The 23599-nt window shown below is 36.3% G+C and overlaps 2 protein-coding genes and 1 long non-coding RNA gene across 6 annotated transcripts; 1 reads left to right on the forward strand and 2 right to left on the reverse strand.

The window, feature by feature from the left end:
* Positions 1-4220: 4220 nt before the first annotated feature.
* Positions 4221-13713, reverse strand: ythdf1 (YTH N6-methyladenosine RNA binding protein F1). 2 transcript variants are annotated; one of them, XM_028011082.1, is made up of 6 exons: positions 13394-13713; positions 13071-13098; positions 11309-11403; positions 8546-10153; positions 6781-6825; positions 4221-5475 (listed from the first exon to the last, which is right to left on the reverse strand). In XM_028011082.1, the coding sequence occupies exons 1-6, from the start codon at positions 13421-13423 to the stop codon at positions 5461-5463; spliced, it is 1821 nt and encodes a 606-aa protein (XP_027866883.1). In that variant the 5' UTR covers positions 13424-13713; the 3' UTR covers positions 4221-5460. The 2 variants fall into 2 exon arrangements, with proteins under 2 accessions (XP_027866883.1, XP_027866884.1); XM_028011083.1 differs by lacking the exon at positions 11309-11403.
* A 1209-nt stretch (positions 13714-14922) lies between these two features.
* Positions 14923-23202, reverse strand: LOC114140261 (sodium/potassium-transporting ATPase subunit beta-1-interacting protein 3-like). Of its 3 annotated transcripts, none has more exons than XM_028010016.1 (6): positions 23040-23202; positions 20396-20533; positions 19250-19330; positions 17511-17704; positions 17032-17089; positions 14923-15942 (listed from the first exon to the last, which is right to left on the reverse strand). In XM_028010016.1, exons 1-6 carry the CDS (start codon positions 23091-23093, stop codon positions 15778-15780), a joined length of 690 nt encoding a protein of 229 aa, XP_027865817.1. In that variant the 5' UTR covers positions 23094-23202; the 3' UTR covers positions 14923-15777. The 3 variants fall into 3 exon arrangements, with proteins under 3 accessions (XP_027865817.1, XP_027865819.1, XP_027865818.1); XM_028010017.1 differs by having other exon boundaries at positions 15810-15942; positions 17507-17704; XM_028010018.1 differs by lacking the exons at positions 20396-20533; positions 23040-23202 and adding an exon at positions 20127-20309.
* LOC114140262 (uncharacterized) lies at positions 15942-17219 on the forward strand. Its single transcript, XR_003594530.1, has 2 exons — positions 15942-16632; positions 17034-17219. It is a non-coding gene; the product is annotated as an uncharacterized LOC114140262 (long non-coding RNA).
* Positions 23203-23599: the final 397 nt, after the last annotated feature.

A 23599-nucleotide genomic window follows, 5' to 3' on the forward strand; every position in this document is an offset into this window, starting at 1 on the left:
AGTTTGAGACAGAATCTTCTCTAAAATACCTATAAAAGTTCCTCTTGGGCCTCTGTCTCTTTAAGAACTCCTGCTCTTTGTGAAACTCCACCTTCTCAGTAACGTTTTTACCAGCGATGCACTGAGTCGTAGCTGGTCTAGTGAGCTCAGCACATGTGCAGTTCCACTAATTGTTTGCTAATTGCTGCTGGCTAGTTTGAAGGAGCTGAGTGGGGGAGGAGCTTCATCTCAAAGGCGGAGCTAGGTGCTGAATGGTTGCCATGGAGATTAAAGGATTTCTCTATGCATGAATGAATTGAAAAAAATCTCCAGGTATGTTTTTGATGAGGGAAAAACTTTATAACATGATAAAAGGATGGAAAAGTTGATTTAACATGATGCTGCTGGCCCTTTAAGAAGCACTGCCTGTTGTATCTGACTGTTGGGTGCCTTGTTTATTGCCTGTGACGTTTTGCTCAACTAATGAGCTCCTCACCTGCCACCTGAACCATTTACATACCCATCACTGTTCTTCATGTCCTACATTTAAACCCACATCAGAATTTAATTATATGCTAATTCATTTCAGATGATTTGCATTTAATTTCAGTTACACTTTAGTTTTTGCTGTTTATTTTAGTGTGTTTAGTATTTTTAAGTATTATACATAAATAGCTTTTATCTTTAAACCCTCTTCCTGTTAATCATAACACTCACCCAGTGATCTCATCCAAACCTGAACGCACCAACAAATAACCTGTAATCCTGTAATAACCTCACCGCATAACAGGATTAGGATTTTATCAATGAAACTCATTGTGTCTGTGTGTGATAAAGTCTTAAATATTCTGTTGTTAGTTATTTTAAGTATCTTCAGCATTCTACCTGATGTCGAAACATCTCAGGTATGTCTGAAGACACTTAAAATAACGAAAGAATATTTCAGGATTTATTTAATAAACTCTCCATAAAACTTCACAATTTCCAAAGTCTTATTACATTTAGTAAGTTTTCTGTAAACTCTTGTCTTCATTAATACCAATGTTTACATCTGTGTTTATCTTTCCTCAGATGTTTTACACATTTATCTGTTTAAGACAATTTTCTTTTCTTTTTCCTTTCTCAAATTGTGTGTTGAATCCCTGCTACATTGTATTTAATGACATGAGTTTGATTTATTAAAGTGATATTTATTTCACGAACCCCCGAGGTTTTACAACTTCAGCTGAACATGATTCTTGTTTTTGTTTAACTGCCATGTTTTTATAGTGAAGTAAACTCAGCCATTCTTAGAAATAAGTTTTATTTCATGCATTGCTTGATTTTTTTTTTCTGCCTGGGATTTTTGGAGGTTTTGTGTCAACGTTAATTTCAACAACCTCTATATCCTGTTTATCCACTGATTGTGTGTCAGCTGTAAGGCTGCATAATAACTAATATATCAACTGGCCCATATGTATTTGCTTAATACACATTGCAACTAAAAAAATAAACTAAAAGTAAAATATTAACACGCTACATCAACAACTATGATAAATACTAAAATGATCATGGAATTTTCTGCAAAAAACATGAAAATATCAGAATTTTCATTTTTTGATGCTCAGAAATCTGCATGTTTTTCTAGAGAATTTCTACAATTAATCTAAACATTTTTTCTAGCAAATGATCAACAACTGAAACTCAGAAAATGTCCAAAAATCAGACATTTTAAATGTTGAAACTCGGGTATTTCCATGCACTGCAGGCGGCATCTGATCTGGACCCGAGCAGGTTTAAAACACCTGGTGGTTGTTTACCTGAAACCCAACTATTCTGCTGCTGTTTTAACATGTGAAGGACAGGAAATGAGTAACTTCAGCTCATTTATTAGCTCCTTCCTGCATAAATTTAGTGACATAGGGGTGTTCAAAATGTGGCACGGGGGCCATTTGCGGCCCCAGGACTGATTTTATGAGGTTCCCAATAAATTGAGAGAAAAATACTTTTAAATTAAAATCTATTTACAAAAATGTTAACAAAGTGATCACATCCACTTATTGATGTGTACTATAAAGCAGTCGTCCCCAACTCCCGGGCCGGGGACAGGTACCGTCTGTGGACCAATTGGTACGGGGCCGCACAAAAAATAATTAAATATTTCCTTTTTATGTATTATCTGAGTCTGGGGGATCTTTTATTTTGAAAATCCGTTACCCGGATTCTCTCGGTTACTTCTTGCGCGCCAACATTGAGCCCACAAGCAGCAAAATGAGTAAGAAACAGATCAGATGTCTGGGAAAAGACCCAGAGAAGAGACAGGAGAATGGATTTATCCCGGACCGGTAGGTGATTCCCACATTTCAAGCTCGTTCTGCAAGATATGGTGACCGGCTCGCTAATGAAGCAATGAAACTTCAAACTGCTTCGCCACTAGAGACCAGGAACCCTGAGCATCAGCAACACTTCCGGTGCCTTGTCTCCCAGGTGGGCCCGTCTCGTTGCAGAGAAACAAGCTCAGGGCTCCCATTAATTTGTCTTTATCGTTTGCTAAAAAATTTCAAGAAAGTAAAATGTTCGTTTGTGTGGCGCATCTGTCTCTTATTTTGAAGGGATATGTAAACGTCACCATAGCGACCAGAGTCAGAGAGCGTTAGGGCGGTGGTGGAGATGAGAGGAGAGGAGTTTGAGTCTTAAGTCTGGTTCACACGGCACGATTTAAGGAATGTGGGCCGATTTTCTAAACCTCTGTGACCACAGAGCCGATAAAAGTCCAACAGGTTCGGTCGGTTCGTGAGTCCAGCCACACGGCAGGAGCAACACACCACAGAACCGATTCCACTCACGAACATCCCGGTTCCAGAAGAAAATCCAGTAAAACCCCCAACATATCAAACGTGAATTTAGAATAAACCAACCCGGATGAGTCCTGCAGTAGTGACAGTTTGTGGACTCATTTTAAGCGAGCTAGCTACCTTATCCTTATAACCTAATTCTGTCAGGTTAACGAAAGCTGAAAAGTTACCGGGTTTATCAACTGCGGTACCAGTTCCGCTCCAGTTCCTCTCAGTATCATTCGTGTTGATATTCCTTGTACAAAATGCTGAATAAACATTCATGCTGTTTCCAGTGTCACCGGACTCGGTAACATTGCCGAACCTTGACCGGTCCGCGGTGATAAAACGGTTGGGGACCGCTGACCTAAAGTACATGTTGGTACACAAAGTAAGATATCAACTGGTTACATTTACTTGAGTAACGTTTTTTGGGGGGAAAAAATACTTTTACTTGAGTAATATTGTTTTTGAAGTATCTCTACTCTTGAGTAAAACTTGTGGATTTTCACTGAATGATGAACGAACAAGTTTTAACCAAAAATTCACCAGACAGTTTAATATTGAAAAACATTTATTTGGAAAAATGTTTCTTTTGCCTGAATTTTTTATATGAATTATTTTCATTTTAGTTGGTGTGATTATGTAATTTTTAAATTCTTAAATTTTTTACAAAATACTATTTTACTCTTACCCGAGTTATTTTATTTTTACATCTGTTTTAAACTTGTATTTGAGTAAAAATATGTTGAAGAAGTGCCACTATTGAGTAAAATTTTGGAGTACTTGTCCCACTGAAATAAAAATATCAGCAGCTTATTTCTCTTTTAAAGATTAGCAACTAGTACATCTAGTTAAGTTAGTGAAGTTTGGTGAAATAAATTCAAAATAAAGAAATAAACATTTCCTTGGAGTTACTGCAGATCTTTGCTTCCTGTATCCATCACTACTCCCAGGAAAGATCACTATTTACATCCATGATCCAGGTATTTCTACTTTTTCACACATTTGAAGTTACATTTTTGGAGGCACTGCTCATGTTTTTATTTTTTATACATTGTGAATATATATATATATTTAATGCACAAACACACACGGACATGTGTCATTTTTTTAAAAAGTTGCTCTCGGATCGGAGTACGCCACTTTTGAAAACTGCTCAGTATTTTTGTTATAATCGTGTACAGTATATTGTGTTCACTTAATTTAATACCTATTAATGTTTCTCTTGGTATTTTGTTTTTTAAACAGTATTGATCGGTGAACCTAAATAACTCAGTGCTGCAGCTGAGTTTCCCCACTTTGGGAAAATAATGAATATTTCTATTCCATTTTTCTATTTTTAAAGCTCGTTTTTAATTGCCATGTCCTCACAACTATGCAGCAATGTGTAAATAATTTAAAATTACCCAATAAAACCAACACAAACAACATATAAGTATATCTTTAATAACGAACATGATCAAATCTAAGAATGTGATAGTGACCTCTGATACAATAGATATTTAATACAAGGGTGACGTAAAATTTTGCATAAATTTTCTATATTCCAATACCATTATACAGTATAACTCTGATTTCCCCTGCTTTCTGCCACTCTTGCATACACACACAATACAGCAAGCAGTTAAAAAAAAAAGAAAAAAGAAATAAAACAAACAAAAAATTCACAAACATTTACCACACAGGCTAGTCTCTTGGTTTCCATATACTTGACAATTAATCGGTCAATAATAATAATAATAATAATAATGATGCTGCTACAGCTTAACATTTTGAGGCGGTTTCTGTTCTGGTACATTAAAGCTTCTGAGAATGGAGTGGAAACTTATAATGTCAAGATTAAAATGGTGTTAAGAGAAAGAAAACTACACCTGGCTTAAATAAGCAGTATTAATTTCACAGAATTTGTAAATAGGATTTTAAGAGAACAGTTAATCTAAAAGAAAATTCTTTCCCTGAAAATGAAAATTTTCCCCTCTTGCTATGCTGAAAACAAAATTAAGGCTTCATTATTCCGCAAAACGATTATGCCAAGCCTTACTTTCAGATCATTCTTTTGTAGCCATTTGTAAAGATTTATGGTTTAATTTTCCACAACCTTGCACATAAATATCTCTGCAAACAGAAACCTTCAGTTTTACACTAAAGTAAAAGTTTCCTACAATAAAAATGGGTATCAAGAAGGTATTTATTCCTTCTTCTTCTGATGTTGATGATATAAAACACAACTGACCACACACACAGATAGCAGACGTTTTGTCATTAAAGTGTTCTCCACTCATTTAGATTAACCAACACGAGCACTTAACATCTCTTCAACACACAAACCACAATGTGAACAGTCACTGAATATCAGCAGCAGGTTGTTGGTCAGACGTGCAGATATTTTGTTTTCTGACTTAGCTGAGTAAACTTCCAAGGATAAAAAAAGTTAACTGATGTTATTAAAATAACTTTACATGGTGAAATTTTGTTTCATCCCTGCACGCGTTACAAAGTAACCCAGAGCAAAGTAGCTCAAAAGGTTTGACACAGGCCAAAGTTGTTAATAAATAGAAAACAATTATATTTATCTTTTTTTCTGTAACGTCTGTGTTTCCATTCTGATTTCATTGTGTCCACCCAAATGTAAGTGCCGATCTTTTCAGAGGCTAGCTTCTACAGTTCACTTCTGACGATCCTGGAAAAAAAAACAGAATACCTTTAATCAAACTTGCAAAGTTAAAATCTGTTAAAACATTTTTCAGAATCAGAGACCTAGTATAGGTACACAAATATTAAAAAGCTGATTACATATGGAAATATTAACAGCATCAGGTGATAACTGATCGTTTAATCAACTAATTATGAAAAAAAATAACCTGACAATAATGTAAAGCTACATTTGGTTTTAAAACCGCAACTTTTTGAATCCCTTGCTTAAAGGATAAAAGTGGCGGCAGTTCCAGTGCTCAACCAGAGAGGGCGCTACAACTAGCTCTTTACATAAACACCAAAGAATCAGTTTAGTTTTCTACAGCAGACATTATAGCGAGTCCTTCTGGTAAATATTTCATCCTAAATTGATCGCAATCTGAACTGGGTTCTGGTCTTTTCCCTACTTTAGAGGTTTTGGTTAAAAAAGAAAAAAGAAAACCTACAGCGGACGCTTCGTATCGGCCGCACGTCATTTAAGGCTACGTGTCTACTCTCACGTTTAAACTAATGCTGCGTTCAAGTTGAACTCTGAAATGGGAAATTCCCACTTCCCAATCGGAAAAAAATCAACTGGAACTCTCTCTAAAGTCCTATTTCCCAGAGGAAAACTGGGAGGAACTCCGACTACTCCCAGTTACGACTTGTAAGGCGGTCTTGCGCTTCAATATGGCCGCTCCTCCATCAACAGTGTGGTGAAATGTTATTTTATTTTTTTTAACCCTACACACATGTAAGAGTGCGACTAAAATCAACTACATGGAGCGCCTGCAACTCTAAACTGAACACATTAAAAGTGGTGTTTGTTTATGAAAAGTGAACATTAATCGAGACAGTAACTAGCAGCATTTATAGATTATGCAATTATGAGTGTAGTTCTGAGAGATCATCACAAAGTGACAGCTGATAAAAAAAAGTGAAAATGTTTTTTCATTGCTAAATTTCATTGTTAAATTATTGGGTTTGTGCTACATTTACACCATTTGCTCATATTTTAATTGCTTGTTCTTCATAAATGCACCACAAAGCTCCTATGGAAAATGGTTCTTCCCCCCAAGCCAAGCAAGGAAACCTTTTTTTATTTCCCCCTTTTCTGGGTGTTAGGAGTCAAAACATGTATAACTGGTGATAGGAAAGCACTGATTTAGTACTGGAACCAGTTTATTGGGGAAAAAAAACCCATTAACAAAGCTCACTTATCCAAAGCTTAATTTTTTACTGAAACTCTAATTATTTTCTTTAACCATTACCCACAACCCAGATAAGAGGTGCAAGATTAAACTGAGTTTACCTGATCAACTCTGGATCGACTCTGTATCGAGACAGGCTCATAGCTCTGGTAAAAACAAGAACATAAAACCAGTAAGAAAATGTGGACAAAATGGTTAAAATGTTAAACAAAAAAAAAATTCATTTTACCTTTCGTATAATTTTTATTTAACCTGTTAAACTTCCATTTCTTGTGATGGGATAAGTGAGGACATGATAAATCATTTCACATTTTTTATCATGTTTAATAGAACTTATTCCAGAGAACAAATACATTTGTTAGTAGGAAAATGATTAATTACTTGAATATTTCAATAGTCCATTCATCACAATTAATTCTATTAATTGTTTAAGCCATAATTGCGCTGTGATAATAGTGTGCAGGCAAAAATGTATGTTTAAAATAAATATTCCAGACAAAAATTTTTTCATTCAATAGACATGTTGCAACCTGACGTCACGTCCGCAAGATCCCTTGGCGACGATCAGTACAATTGGTTTTAGCTGTCAAGTTGTCAACGTGACGTGCTAAATCTTAAATGTATGTGTGATATATAAAAGAAAAAAGGATGCAGTGCTTTGCTGCTAATTGTCAACACTACAACAATTAGGCATCACATTTTACAGGTCAGAAAAAAGTTTTAATAAAAAAAGAAAAAGCAAGGGAAAGAGAAGCAGATCAGTTATGCTAGCTTGACTTTGACAACCTTCACATGTAGATGTGCTTCAGAATTCTGCGTTTAGATTCAGTCTCAAAAATACAAGAAGAGGCAACCTACACACCAACTATGATCATCAGAAGAGCAGGGATTTAAATTAGCTAATCAACAACCGTTGTGTTCAGACGTTCACTTATTACTAATCACAAACTAAACAAATCTGAAGACAATAGTATAACTGGCAGTGTCCTGTTTCTTGGTGTGGAAATCTGATACACTAGTGGAGCTGTTGGCAACGAGTCTGTGTGTAGCATAGCCAGCACAGAGAGAGGGGAAAAAAAAGAACATGAGTAGTTTTCAGTTATTCTACTACAGTTTTCTGCATTCATTTCACTTCGCTGTGGCGAACTGCACTAAATTAACAATACCTACATCTGAAGGTTTCATTTTGTTCATGGCATTATTCCACTGCAGCAGCGTGGCTGTCGATGACATGTAAAAAAAATCTTTGTTTTTTTAAAATTTTTTTTACCTCCAGCGTTAATCTAAACAATAAAATGCCATGTGTCTATACATAATTCCCACAAATCTGAAGCAGAAGTGAGCCGCACCATCTTAGTGTGTGCACAATGCAAAGCAGCTTTGAGTCCAACAAAATTAAAATATGTGGACACTCTTGACCAATGTGGGGGAGAAAGATACATGAACAAAATGGCTGCTGTCGGGATCGACCCGTAAGAGACAGAGAATGGAAAATGTGTCAGACAATGTGGACAAGCTGCCTCCAATCTCATAAGACGGAGTTAACTATGTAGTGAAAGCAAAGAGTGTTTATAAAAGCTATGTTAGCTAAGCTAATTTTGCTAGTTCGGCAGTAAGAACAACAGTAAATAACTCTTAGTATTACAAAGATAGAGTTTTCAAAAATGATAACCGAGTAACAGTAGTAATGTACTTATGCTGTTTATAAGTTAGATAGGAATGAGATGAGCTAGTTCTAATCTTGTGGCTTATTGTTGTCATAGCAACACCATAGCAACTGTCAAGATGGCTGTCAATCACAGAGTTCACGGTGTGACACGTCACATGAGAACTGTGTATATGGCTTGGTCTGGATCAGATAATTACCTTTTTCACGACGTCCTCCTCCTCCTGCTTCTTCTCGTAGTGGGAGAAGTCATCAAAGATGGAGGTGGTGTGTTTGTACTGGGCGATGATCTTCAGCACCTGCTTGGCCTTCTCCAGAGGAACCTCCTGGGTGTCCCGTGAATTGGTGACCGGCTTGTTGTCGTTGTTCTCCAGGCGGATGTGGCGCAGCTGGCTGTTGGGCACGTCCTTAACAAACAGCCAGTTCACATCGAACTTGCCCTTCCACTTGTCCTGCGCCCAGACTCCGGCGCTGGTGCCGTAGTCCACAGGGGAGCGCATCTCCGCCACGCCGCAGAAGTGGCCGCTGCCGTTGACGCTGAACAACAAGTAGACAGGACCTTTGGCGGTCATGGCCCGGTAGGCGGCATCCAGCCGCTTGTTGCCGTGCTCTGTGCTGCACCAGATGGAGTACTTAATGGAGCGATGGATGTCGTCCTCGGAGTAGCTCTTGATGATGAACACGCGGCCGTTTTTTAAGTTCCAGTCGAAGTCCTTGGGGTTGTAGCTGTGGGCCGCTCGCAGCTTCTCCAGAACCGGGTGGGACTCCGATCCAGGATTGGCGGGAACGAACCCAGCCATGCCTCCGTTTCCTACACCACCACCACCGTTGGACGAGCCGCTGCTGTCCAGGCTTCCGCCGCTGTAGCAGAGGTTGCGGTTGCGTGGCGCCACCCATCTGGTTTGGGGTGTTGGGGCGGAGTTGTGGTTCTGGTAGGACTGTGGCGGTCCTGGCATGGTCATCTGCTGAACGAGGGACTGGACGGACTGCAGGGACTGCTGCAGTGGCGGGATGAGGCTTGCGGTGTGGGAGTGCAGGTGGGACGGGTGGTGCTGGTGATGTAGCGGCGGCGCCATCTTGGCGGCGGTGCCTTTATTATCCCATGTGTCGATGTCCATGCTGTGCTTGATGGGCGGCGGCGGCAGCACTCCGCCGGATAGCGGCATCCCAGGCTTGTTCTTCACCTTCTGCTGCTGCTGTTTGGCCGGTTTGCTGGCGATCGCCGCCCATGACGTCGGCTTTTGAGGCGGCATCCCGACTGGCGTGCCGCCGTTGCCCGTGGCAACAGCCGCGGTGACACCCCCGCCTATCATGGAGCCTGCGCTCTTCACGCCCGAGCCACTTCCTGTCACATCGCCGCCTATTTTCAGGCCCAGCATGCCCTGCTCCAGGCTGTTCATGCCTGGGGCTTTGCTTAGGGTGTCACTATGGAAACCGGTCTGGCCGTCAGGGACTAGAGTGCCCCCTAGGGAGCTAGGAGGGTAGCTGTAGCTGCCCCCATAGGCTGAGCTCTGAGTCTGCTGGCCCTGGGAGCCGCTGGTGCCCCAGGTGGAGAACGCCGGGTTCTCTGGGAAAAAATTGAAGCGGTGCGGGTAAATGCTGCTGCTGAGGCCACCGGGCTGCCCGAACACAGTGTCGGGCATGAAGTGGTGGTCTCCATTACTGAGGGGGGCGTACGGGGCCAGGTAGGGGATCGGCGGGTCGCCTCCAGTGGACCAGGGCGCCTCATTAAGAGGGTAAGGAAATCCAATAGAGGGGGCATAGTAGCTGGACAGGTAGGGGTCCGTCATGGACTGATAGCTGTTATTCTACAAGGAAAAACAGAATCAAGATGAATCATCAGATAAAACCAAACAAAGGGCAGGGCTGGGCAATTCAACAATTTTAATAATTTAATCAAATTTTTAGTTTTTGAAGATTATTTTTTTCTCTCCATTAACTGGGTGACCATAGTTCAGATTGATGCGATGTCGACCAGGGGCAGCCATCTTGTTTTACAGCTTTTATTTATTTTGAATTCTACGACAGAATATTAGGGCCAGGTTAAGATTTAATTTTTTAATTACAAGAATAAAGTCTCATGTCTGTAGAGTTAAGCCTGTCGCAATAAGCAATTAAATTAATTACATGACAAATTAAAGTGAGCTCAATTTCCATTACATTTTTTTAACTAATTTTGTTTAGATATTTTATAATCCATTTTATTCACGGTTTTGCTTAATTCCTTGATTGTTGTGTCTTATTTTACACATTTGAAATCAAAAGAATATTAGCTGTTGAGAGGGCAAACTTGCATTATTATGTCATTATCCTTATGTTAGTTGAAAATAGTCTCAAAATGACATTATCATTTATTACAATAATTTCTAGGGCAAAATATCATCCAGAAAAAATTATCACTGTGTCAGGCCTAAATGGAGCAGAAAAAGGTCATAGTATTACCAGAATAAAGTCATTATTAGGAAAACGGAGGAGTAATTTTAAGAGAACTTCTGCACAAACAATAACAAAAAATTTAAATGAGGAATGTTGTAAAGTTATAAATTGATGTTGGTTTTATAAATTGGATATGCTTAATTTTTTAACACATCATAATGATCAGAACAGGACTTTAAAATGATCATGCAACAAATGTGAGAACCTTTTTTTCTCATTAAAATTATATTTTTCCTTTAATTTTTCAATGTTCTGGTAAAAATGTGTCTATATTCCATTATTATGACTATTTTGTTGTTATTAAATAAAAATGATCATAACCTGGCCCTAAGAACTCATATAAGGGGAATAGAAATATATTTGTTGTTAAATTTCTGTTGTCTTGAGAAAATAAAATGTATTAAAAATAATCAGAAATCGGATCTGGCGTCAGAAAACCAGAGATTTTATTTTCAAGCCGTATCGCCCAGCCCTACAGAAGCGTTTCAGTGTCACAGATCTTTAAAATATCCCTCTGTAGCTCCTACCTGACTGGACTGGCTAGTGAGATACGGCTCAAAGTCATTATCATGCACAGAGTCCTTCTGGTGGAGGGAGCCATTCTGCACTGAAACTGGAAAGGCTGCAATAAAATCAAACTACTGTTAAAACCGGACACCATCATTTGCATAAACTTCCAACCAGGCAAATGGAGCCATGTTTATTATGAAGCTAATAGATGATGAACATGATGGAGATAAAACACTGACAACATCTGCATGAAAGCTCAACACCAGGACGTTAGCTTAAACAAATGAGAACTGATCCACTAGCCTCTGTACAAAAACAGGGTTTCATGATTGAAACAGATGAAACTACCTTTGTTTTCTTCACTGTCATACAGATTCAGAAGTTTACATACACTTTGATCACAATGCCTGAAACAATTTGGGAAGGCTCAACTGACGGCACGTCAAAGCTCTGTTTTCACCTCACAGTCCAGAAGTTGCAACTTTTGCTACATTTTCAGCTGGTTTGGTTCGCTTTCACACTGCACTGTGTCAAACAAGCCAAACTAGGAAAACTGCACCGATTGACGTTTTCCGGCCAATTTCTGATTACCGATCTTTAAAAAACCTCACCTGCACATTCCAATTTGGCCGATGCAATTTTTTTTTGTCTGAAATGTCGCTAAATATAACAAGAAAGTTGCTGAGTTGGCAGCAGTGGAGTGACTATGGTTAACTGCAAACATGCAGACATGACCTGGTGGGCCGGTCTGTCAGTCAAACCTCTCTAACAGGAAAACACAAGAGGACAGTGCCTGATTTTCAGACCTTTGGCGAGGCAGATAAGATCAGTTTCATATGCAAGTTTTGTCTGATCTCTCAAAATTAAGGAAATTCACGTTGATAAATTGGTGCACTCTAGTTTTAATGGTACATATTTTAAACTTGGCTTGTTTTGAACTGCTAACATTAATTAAAATGGCTGACAAGCTGCTAGCCTCAAACAGCTCTGAGATTTTCTGCCTTTCCCATAAACTCAGAGGAATCTGACATCCATCAACTGAATCAATAATAACTAAACAAAACGTAATTTAAAAAAATCCAATGTCAAGTTTGAATGTAATTATCAGAGGTGGGCAGAGTACCTAAAAATTTTACTGAAGAGTAAAACCACTTCAACATATTTGAAAAAAAGGTTTTTGGTAAAACGTTTACTCAAGTGCTGAGTAACTGATCAAATTATCAATCATTTAATATTTAAAAAATGTAATAATTAGATGAACCAAATTATAAAGTTAAGTGGAATTTTTGGTATTTTAAAGACAGAGATGACTATATTTCTCATAAGTAACAAAATATAACAAAACCAGGCAAAAAATTTTTCCTAAATTAATTTATTTCAATATAAAACTAACAAAAAACTGCAGGTCTGTATATGGTAAATTTCTGGTTAAAATATGCTTGTTCTTTAAAAAAATCCAGAAATGTTACTCAAGTAAAAGTAGAAATAATTCATAATAAAATTACTTAAGTAAAAGTAAAAAGTGCAGCACAATAAACTGCTCCTAAAAGTAATTTTTTTCACACAAAAAAAAGTTATTCAAGCAAATGTAACTAGTTACTACCCAGCTCTGTTTACATCACAGCCTCATGTTGTAGATTATTCTGCTGTGTTGTCAATCATCAACATATAAGGCCCGCCTTTTTTTCTAAATCTACCTGGTAAGGGGGCAGGTGAGTGTGTGTGTTTAATATTTACATAGATTAACGCCTGGTTTTGCAGTGAACATTAATCTCTTACCTTTGCTTGCATCTTGTCCTTTCGATGTCTTCACGGTAACATTAAAGAGAGAGAACACAAACACATCATGTTTTGGTCATGTTTGCACATTTAGCATGCTCTAGTTTAATTTGCGCATTTTAAGATGGACTCTAATAGGAATATTAAGCAGTGTTGAGGAGTCAGATGGCAACTGGAAGCTGTGGTCCAGGCCTTGGTGGTCTCCCAGCAGATGATTTTAGCAGCTAACCTCTCCTCTCTCTGGGCTAACTAACTTCCTAGCTCCGGTTTCACGGCTCAGTTCACCTCTCTACACGTAAATATGAAACATTTTCGCCGCTCACCTGAGGGTCTATGCTAGCGGCAGACATCATTTATCCACCAGGTGTTGTGTTGGAATGGAGCCCCGACAGGACGAGCTACGGAGAGGCTTTTTTCTCTGCCCTGCTAGCAGCGGCTGTTAGCCGGACTATCGACTCGGCTCGCCTGCGCTTGTCGTGGCCCTGCTGGCAGGTCGCGCCGCCCTGTCCGCATTAATCCAGCCGGGCTTCAGTCCGCTCCGAGCCCCTCAAAGCTAAACTAGACCAGCCCCGGCGGCCTCGCAGCTCATTTGGCCCCAAAACAGCAGCTTCTTCCAGTGCCTGAGGAGCGGAAATGACGTAGCTGGGTCACGTGACTGCACAATGGCAAAATCAAAGACGTTGACTAAAGGAGGATTTTGTTTCTAAAAATGCATACCGCTATGTAAAATTATATTCAGCATTTTATATATACTACAAAATAGTTATTTAACCATATATACATATATATACGGTTACTAACTAGATAACTTAATTAAATAGTTAATTTAAATATTTCAATATAGTTGTTTATATAACTAGTTATTTATAACTACTGTATATATATCGTAGATGTATAGTCACCTGCATTTAGATATACACATATAGACATACTTATATACATATGTATGTACATGAATATGTATATATTTACACATATGTATTACATGGCTTATGTTTGTAAAAATCCCAAAAATATTTATATAATTTATCTCATATCAATCTATGAGTTTTATATAAGGACAATGTAAAATATGTATTCATAAAAAAATATCTAAATTTTATTTTTAAGTCTTTGGGGCCCTCATAAATTTGTTTTCTGGGCTGCTGTAAACCTTTTCTAAAGTCTGACCCAGGCAGAAAACTGCAGCACCACATCTAGGAGGAATTAAAGTTGTTAATGCCTGAATTTCTACTGAATAGACTTGTAAATATTTTTAATTTAGGGTATTTTTATGTTGTATCTTCTTTCAGAGGAAATTATTCTTGTAAACCATGGAAGAGCTAATCTAATTTCAAACTAAAAAATTGGAAATTGTTACATATGAAAACAAAGTTTTTAAAGATCAAATAACTTTTTAAGGAAATTTTTTAGTTTTGGACAGTCATTTTAAAATTTTGAGCTAGAGATCTTCCATATAGACTCCTGATTCCAGGAACCAACGAGACAGGACTTTACTGAAACATCCAATCAGAAGATGAAAAGCAGATAGTAGCTGTTGCTAGCCTCTGTATGATGTTATATATTGCTTATAATATTTGTACTGCAAGCATTGAGGAGAAATACAAATAGATGATTACCCAAATTAATGACTAATGTTAGCTATTCACCAAAATCCACTTAAAGTCAGACATGATGACAGTTTTGTTGTGCCTAAGGATTTGCTTTCCAGAATAGGTGGAAAACTTCTGGCACATTTTGTGTTTCATTTTTTCCACCATTTTGGAAAACAACATTTAAAACTTAGAAATGTTACATAAAGAATTGAGAAATATAACACAAACTTTAAAAAAATACACAAAACCTTAAACAGACCATGACCAGTTGTGATTTAATGTGAAATCCAGGTGATTTATTATGACACAAATAAAAACCATGGAGTTGAAACTAAAGACAATTAAATCATATTTAGGTTACCGGTGCAAAATTTAATATTAATTTAAGTAACAAATAACTCAAAATAAAAACCATTTACTCCAGGTTGGCTGGTTTCACTTTCTTTAGGTCTTGAGGTGCAGAAAACAATTAAAAGAACAAAATCAGCAAGAAGAAACAATGAAATGTCCTTTAAAAATAATCACAACACTTTTCCCCGATCAGTACATTTAGTGAACTAAACAAAAATGGGGCAAACATTTAAAACACTCCCTCCAAAATCTAACCCACATGTTGAGATTCAAACACATTACAAATACTTTATTTCACTTTATTCTGTTGGAACTTTTTTGGACCGGTCATACGCTAGATACAACTTTTATTAATTCATCTAGCAATTTTTACAGCTCATTCTCCATAAGTTAGACACAGTACACAAAAACAGAAGCCAAAAATGTTTTAATTTTTTATTACTTTATTGTTAATCACATATTTTTTATGCAGTTTTTTTTTTTTTACAACAAAAATGAAATGTTGAAATGTCCAATAAAAAAATGCTGCACTTAGCTCAACCCTCTTTTTTTTCTATGAAATGTCTCTAGAGAAGTGATGCACCTTCTTCATTTTACCCATTTGAGGTGAAGAAACGTCTATGCGCCACCTAGTGGTAACAAATGTGTAGTACACTCAGTATTGGAAAAAACGGAGATTCATTTAAACAGGAGCTTTTGTCGAGCTCATCTTAAATGTTTTACAGACGAGAAGACACGTAGATTAGGACCCAATCTGATTCTTAAGCTGGAAGATTATGTCCTTGACACATTGTTAAGTCCCTGCCTTGATCACAAGTTTCACAACCAAAATTAAGATGAAGATGATGATTGGGTCTTAATGGTCCTTTTCTGCCTGGATTCTTTACAGTATCTTTGAACAGATGTTCCTTACAGTCATTTGTAATCTGAAAATATAATAATAATTATCAAAGAAATGTGCATAAGAGATATAAGAGCAAGCAGAGATCAAATTGGTTGCAAACAAGAAAGAATGAAATGGTGGAGGATTAAGGACTTTAATCTTCTGAGATCAAAACTCAAACTTCTCAAACTCTGAATTCTGAAATTAAAGTCCAAATTTTGAGATCAAAGTCAGAATCCTGACTTTGATCTTCTGACTTTGACATTTAAACAGAATTATCAGAAAAAAGTCTGAATTGTGAGAAAAAAAAATCTGTTTTTGAGATTAAAGTCTGAATTCTGAGGAAAACGTCAGAATTCTGAGATTAATGTCCAAATTTTGAGATCAGTCAGAATTCTGGGAATAATCTACTGAGATTAAAACTCAGAAATCAGAACTTTGAGGGGGGAAAAACTGAATTCTGAGATTAAAATCATAATTCTTTTTTTCAGTGGCCCTCATCTTCTTTCATAGTATCTTCCATGGCTTTGCAAAATACCCTTGAATCTTTTCACATTTTCACAAATAAAATGTAAAAAAGTGCTGCGAGTGTTTGTATTCACCCTGTGTATTTTCTTGCCAGCTTACACTGATTGGCCAATTTGTTTGGGTTCATTATTATTGTTATTAGATACAAGCTGCAGTGTGTGTGGAAGACCTTCATGCACCACCTGACAGGCGTCACTTGGCTTTTGTAAGTTTATTTTTCAGCTTTCATAAGGGAGCAAAATATTTTTCTAAGAATTTTTCAGCTTGGCAACAAAAAATAATGTGAAAAACATTTTATCTGCTGTCTGACTCTTTTTTTTCTGAGTTACAGTTTATATCTGAGAAAAAGAAAAACATGAGAACACAATAACCTGACTTTAGAGAATTATCCTTGAAGTAGTTTTATCTAAATCAACACTCGGACTCTTCAGTTCACCCACAGCAACAACAACAATGAACTAAGTGAAGGTTAGACAAAGCCAAAGTCAAAAGAAAATCACAAAAAAAGAAAAAAGAACCAGGCAACAGAACATATTATGACAATTTGCTATGAACTAATGACATTCTGAATGTAAATAAATTATGGTAGATTATTTTTACGTACAGTTCTCTTCCTCTGGAAACCTGCTGACAGCATGACAGGAACAAACGACTCCCAGGAGCTGAGGACAAATTCAAGAACATCAAGACAAAAGTTTCAAAGCTTCCTGCTTACTTCAGATTTTATCTTTTAGCCAGCAAAAGATAAAATAGCACATCACAATGTCCCAGGTGAATAAAGGTTTTGCTGAATTTCTCTGTGAATTGTGGTATTTGAAAATAAAGATAAAAAAATACCTTCTTCTGTTTGTTGAGTGATCTAATGTTGCACAATATAATCAAAATTCTGATTATTTGTGCAAAGGTTTATATATTTTAAACTGAGGTGAACTTTAAGCTTCTTGGTTACGTTTGTCCTTTAAACTCATTAATTAGTGAAGAGAGTAAATATTCAAAACCAAGTAAATGTGTTTGAGTTAAAATTTAAAGACCTGACAGAGGAAGTTTTGCTGTCAGTTTGTTTAAAATGTGAGACTCACTGACAGAAGGAGCTGGGCGGCGCAGTGCAGAACCTCCAGGTACTGGTACTGCAGCCAGCAGCTCGGCACTGAGGCCAGCTGGGGGTTCTGGTGCTCGTTCCACCTGTCAGAGGGCAGGTTCTGGCTCTGACATCCCGGCCCATTGTTCTTCCACCAGGAGGAATGTGAGGAAATTCCCAGGGAGAGGATGTGGCTGTCCTGCAGCAAGACCGGGAGAAACGGACCCGGTTAAACCAAATTCTCCTAAAGTAATGTTTTCTTTATGAGGTCAGTGCTGAGTCACATGATTTTTGTCACTTAGACATTAAAATGTACTAAACTTTAATATTGTGGTGTTAAAATATAATGAGAATGGTCTTAATGCACAGCATATAAACCGATAAATGTAATAAAATAATTTTTATTTGGAAAGATGCAGTTCCTGGATTGGCTTTTATATTTAACATAAATAATATGAGAAATTATTTTTGAAAAACCTAGTTCAAACAAAACAAATAAAAGATGATTGATACAAGATTACCAAAATTATTATGTCATAAAAAGAATACATAAAATATCCTGCTTTTGCACACCGCACTTTCCAGTTTTTTATTTGTAAAGTTTTTTGAATTATGTATAATTTTCTTTCCACTTCACAGACGTGCACCACTTTGTGTTGATCGTTCACACAAAAGTCCAATAAAATATGTTTATATTTGTTGTTGTAATATGACAAAATGTGAAAAAGGTCAAAGGGCATGAATACTTTTGCAAGCGACTGTAACCAAACTTGTAAAAAAAAAAAAAAAAGGCAGATTTTCTGATTCAAAACATTAGAACTTTCCTTAATGTATAAATACTCTCCGACAAACCAAATTAGTATTTTGATTTTATTTTTTTCCCCTTTTAGGTCTGTTTTGCTAAGTGGTTTTTTGTTTTTCTGTTAAGCTAATAAAAAAAATCAATAAATAAATTACAATATGAATTAATTGAATAATACACTTGTACATAGAATTGAAAATAGTTCAACAACCCAAATGATAAAAACAACAAAAATGAAAACAATAACAGAACAATAGAAGAATTTGAAATAAAAACCGTGAAAATAAAAGTAGAGATATTGTCTTCAATGAAAAACATTACATTTCCGTATTATTTTGTACTGCGCAGTAGTGTTACCGATCATAATAAACAAAAAAAATTTAATATACATATATTTTTATAGTACTTTGAGAGTAATGTGAAGAAAAAATTAACTAGAATAAATTATTAAACTCAAAAGAAAGTAAATAACATCAGATTTAAGTGAAACCAAATATGACAGGAATATAATAAGCAGGAAAATACAATAAATCAGCACTAACATCAGTATTGGCCGATATTAGTAATTTCTTAAAATATCGGTATTGGCCCAATAAATAAAAGTGGGTCAATATTAACAGCTGATCTTTATCTCCATCTTGTTACCTTCTGATTCTAGAAATCTTTTTTCCCCAAAGTGTTAAAAACTTAGAGAAATATATATAATGAAATATAGGTAATATTAAAATCAAATATTGATATCTGCTCAAATTTTCAAACCTAATAATAAATATTTTTAAAGTAGATATTTAGCATCTGATGACAGAGAGCAACTTTAAAATAATTTTTTGCGCCTGTTATCATATGGGATCAAAAGAGAAACAGATTTAAACACTAAGCTAATTAGAGACTTCAGTCACTGCAGGCGCCTCTAATTATCCGTCCTAAATAACCGGGCCTTACCTTCGAAAGGCCTCCCAAATCCAGGTAGAGACAACTCACAAAGACGTTCCAGCCAATCCACACAAACATCCACAGCAGGTACTGGGAATCAGTAACAGAAAAATGATTCATTTCACAAAGACGAGAAGCAAAGTAACTGAGACAGAAGCTCTAGATCAACGTTTCTCAAACTTTTTTTAGACTGAGGCCCATTTAAAACCACATCACTAACACTCATGGACCACCTAACTCAAAACTTAACACAAAATCTGAATATGTACCACCTGGAGTGAAAATATTTGTCTCTTAACGCACTTCTTATTGTTTTCTTTGTTCATCCAATGAGTGGGATGGTGATGTTTTGTAAATGTGACTGGCCACGACAAAGCCATGAATACATAATACAAGAAAAATGGACTTGAGTTGATTTGGCAGAAACAAAAATCCTCTTCAGCGTCATAAAATATAAAACTTATACATCGATTCTATCAATTGTAAGCATTGTATTCATTTGCAGATTAAATCATTAAAAAAAATAAAAATAAGAACAGCTGTTGACCTGTCAGCAGAGAATCATAAGCAAGTTCTTTGTTTTTTACTCAAAGGTGTAAAAAACAAAGAACAGTTCTCACCAACTGAAACTCGTTCACAGCCTAGAGCGTTCAAAAGAATCAATCAATCAAATTTTATTTGTATAGCACATTTCAGCAGCAAGGCATTTCAAAGTGCTTCACATCATATCAAACACAGAAACACAATGCAACATAGAATCAACAATCAAAACACGACATTAAGTCAGGTTCCATCAATAAATTTGTAATCGATTACGTTTCAAATACAATCCTAAATAGGTGGGTTTTTAGTCGAGTTTACATGAATCGCACTGCTAGTAAACTACCAATTCTCTCAGCAGATACAACTTGGCTTCCTCCGATTATAAGTTGTCTTGGCGTTGTTTTCTTTCCACCTGAATCTTCATTTTTTTTCTGAGTGACCCGGTTTTAAGCCACGTATCCATTATTATTTTCAAACCCAAGCTTTAGCTAAGCTAGCCGTGTGCGTCGCACTCTGAGCTGACGTCACGGTAAAATAAACGGTCGTTTGCATGCAGTACCCTGCGGACCGCTAGGGGGTGCCCAGTTTGAGAGAGAATTTTCTAGGCGTTACCATGGTGACGTAGCGTGACTGGTACTGGATGGCCCCGAAAAGTCCCAAGATGACCGCGACGATATGGAAGAAGTTGACCATGATGGGAGCCCACTGGTAGCCCAGGAAGTCGAACACCTGCCGCTCCACCGCGATAATCTGTCAGCAGGACAATAATTCACACTCTGTAGACTCTACAGTCCAAAAACTTTTACTAAAGTAAGAGTAAGTAAGAGTAGTACTTCAACATACAGTATTTTTACTCAACTAAAAGCAAAACACATCTAAGAAATTACTGAAATCCGAGTAAAAAAGCTATTCACGTACTGAGTAACTGATCAAAACATCAACCATTTAATATTTGAAGACGGATCCAAAATATAAAGTTATGTGCAATTTTGGTATTTTAATCATTAAAATGATAATAATTCATGTAAACGACAAAAATATAAAATAAAGACAAAAGAAACATTTCTCTGAATCAATTTCTTGCAATATAAAACTTTAACAAAACTCAATTCGTGTGTCTAATGAATTTTTATTATTATTATTTTTTTAGCTTAAACAAGATTGTTGTTCATTCAGTGAAGTTACACTGTAAAAACAGAAAATCATGTCACATATTTTTGGTCCAGTTTCTGGTCCAAATGCCTTAGAACATTTTAAATAAAACAAAACTAGTTTGCAAGTAACGTTTCAGCAAGATACACAAGTTTGTTTTAAGTTAACGATTATTAATATTAATAGCAGTTTCACTTATAACTTGGGTACTAGGACTTTTTAAATTATTAGGAATTATTGACTTAAAACAAGCTGAAAAGTTACTTGTAAATTAGATTTATTTTCTTTCAAGTGTAAGTTATTTGCACTAGAAACTAAATGTAAAAATACTTGGTGATTTTGAGTTTTTGCAGTGCACTCACAGTGGGTAGAGTACCCAAAATTTTACTCAAGTAAATGTAACTAGTTACTGCCCAACACTGATTCAGAGACAGCAGACTTTACCAAAAAGAAAATCTGCTGCACCCCATCATCATTATCGTCACTTTTGTGTGTGTGGATGTGTGTGTGTGTGTGTGTGTTGTCATGGCAACCGGGCCACACGGGGCGCAGCAACCAGTGGGTGCAGCCTGGAGTCTTCTGAGGTCACATAGGGGCATGGTGGGTGGGAAGCTGGGATTTTATTGTGTTAGCCTGCCTCTGTGTTTTAATAATTTATTAATTAGCAGGTTTTATTGAACCTGATGTCAGGCAAACACAATAAACCTGGGGGGTTTTAGCTTTCACTGGAACTATTTTATTTATCTTTTCAAGTGTATTTATTTCAAATGTCTGTTTTTATTATTTCAAAAGGACTTTTCTAAATATATTTCTAAAGCAGTTTTGGAAATATATTCATAGATGAACTAAAACTGGGGTAAAATAACTAATATTTGCGCAAAGTAGAAATAAAAACAAATCAATACTGCCATTTAAGATAATCTTGTAATAATAAAATATTATTCCAATATATGCATGGAAAGAAAACAAATTAAAAATAACATTTTATTCCTAATTATTTTCTATTATTTATATTTCATTTTTATCTGTTGTAGAAATTTTCAACATTATTTTCAGTTTAATCTCAATATTTTATTGCTTATCTCAAGTAATTATTTTTACTCTATTTTGGATGTCATTACAAATAAAACGGATGTTTTATGTATATTTTTATTTATTATTTTTAATGTGTTATATTCTTCACATTTAATTCTACATTTTCTGTAATATTTTTTGTAGTTTTATTTGAATATTATCTTATTTACTACGCTTAATTTCTGGAATGGTTGCAGATTTTTTTATAACCTTTATAAAACTGAAAAGTGCACTCTTCAAAGATATAAAATTTTTCTAAGACACTGTCCAGACCAGTAAATTGTTATATTCAAACCAGTAACAGCTAATGAGTTTTCCAGGTAATGTTTTAGCAACATATATTTAATTTGATGGAAAACTCTATTGTTTCTACCATATTAACTTAGTTTATAATCTAACAGCGTCTGTGTTGTGAGCTCAAGATTTTCTAGTAAAGCATTATTAAACATAATCAACAGGTGCTTAAGTTGAATATTTTATAAAGTGTCAGTATTTTGCAGTGTGATAACCCCACACTGCAAAAACACAAAATCTTACCAAGTATTTTTCTAGTTTCTAAGGATGTTAATACATTTGAAATAAGACAAAACTAACTTTGAAGTAAATTTTCAGGAAGATATAGCTTATTTTAAGTCAATAATTCCTTAATATTGATTTTAAAAAGTATTAGTTCCACTGGCAGATTATGGGAAAAATGTCTCGTAAAAATTAAAATAAAATTTTTTTTTTCCAGTCAGTATTAAGAAAGAACTGACTTAAAACAAGCTTCTATGTTTTGCTGAAAAGTTACTTTTGTCTTATTTCAAAAATATTTCCATTAGAATAATAGTGCTTCACCAGACTAAAAAGCACTTGATAAGAGTTTGTGGTTTTGCAGTGCAAAAAGCTGCATATTTAATTGTACAATAATGACATTCTGTTGTAGATTTTGTATTATTTTTTTTATATACAGCTTTACAAACAGAAAGTAAACAAGCAACAGCTGGTGTGACGTGTTTATGATGCAGCATGATAAAAGAAAACCTCTTACCAGCTGCACGCAGCACAGCAGGACCAGCATGCATCTTCCGGAGCAACAGGCCATCTTCCAATAGCGGATTTCCAGTTCTCCTCAGGCACAAGCGCCGAACTTTCTGAATGGTAAGCCCAGACGCACACAGTGCGGTTCAGCCTCCGGAGGAAAACACGGGAGGCTGTCCCTGCGTGGAGCATGGGGAGGGGAGGTATGACGGGTAATTCATGCCCCGGTGGGGAGGAACCTTAACATATTCTGTAGTGGACTTACAGAATATATTAATCAGAGTTGGGTTGAACAAAAATATAAATGCCCCATGTCAAATATTATTGCCATTTGGAATTAACAACTGTAAATGAGCATTTTATTGTACAAAAGTAATATTTCTCTTGATTTGTGTATAATTTTTAATCAGACTTGCTGTCAGTGAGCATTACTCAGTGAGTTGTTTTTTACTCAGTGCATGGGTGGACAATCCTTGGACTGGGGACAGTAAAAGGCCATCCCAAAATGTCAAATTTTGTCACAAGTCATAATGCCTCAGATGTTGCAAGTTATGCGGGAGCGTGCCAGTT

The sequence above is a fragment of the Xiphophorus couchianus genome, chromosome 24 (assembly GCF_001444195.1).
Source record: "Xiphophorus couchianus chromosome 24, X_couchianus-1.0, whole genome shotgun sequence".
Taxonomy (NCBI): Eukaryota; Metazoa; Chordata; class Actinopteri; order Cyprinodontiformes; family Poeciliidae; genus Xiphophorus; species Xiphophorus couchianus.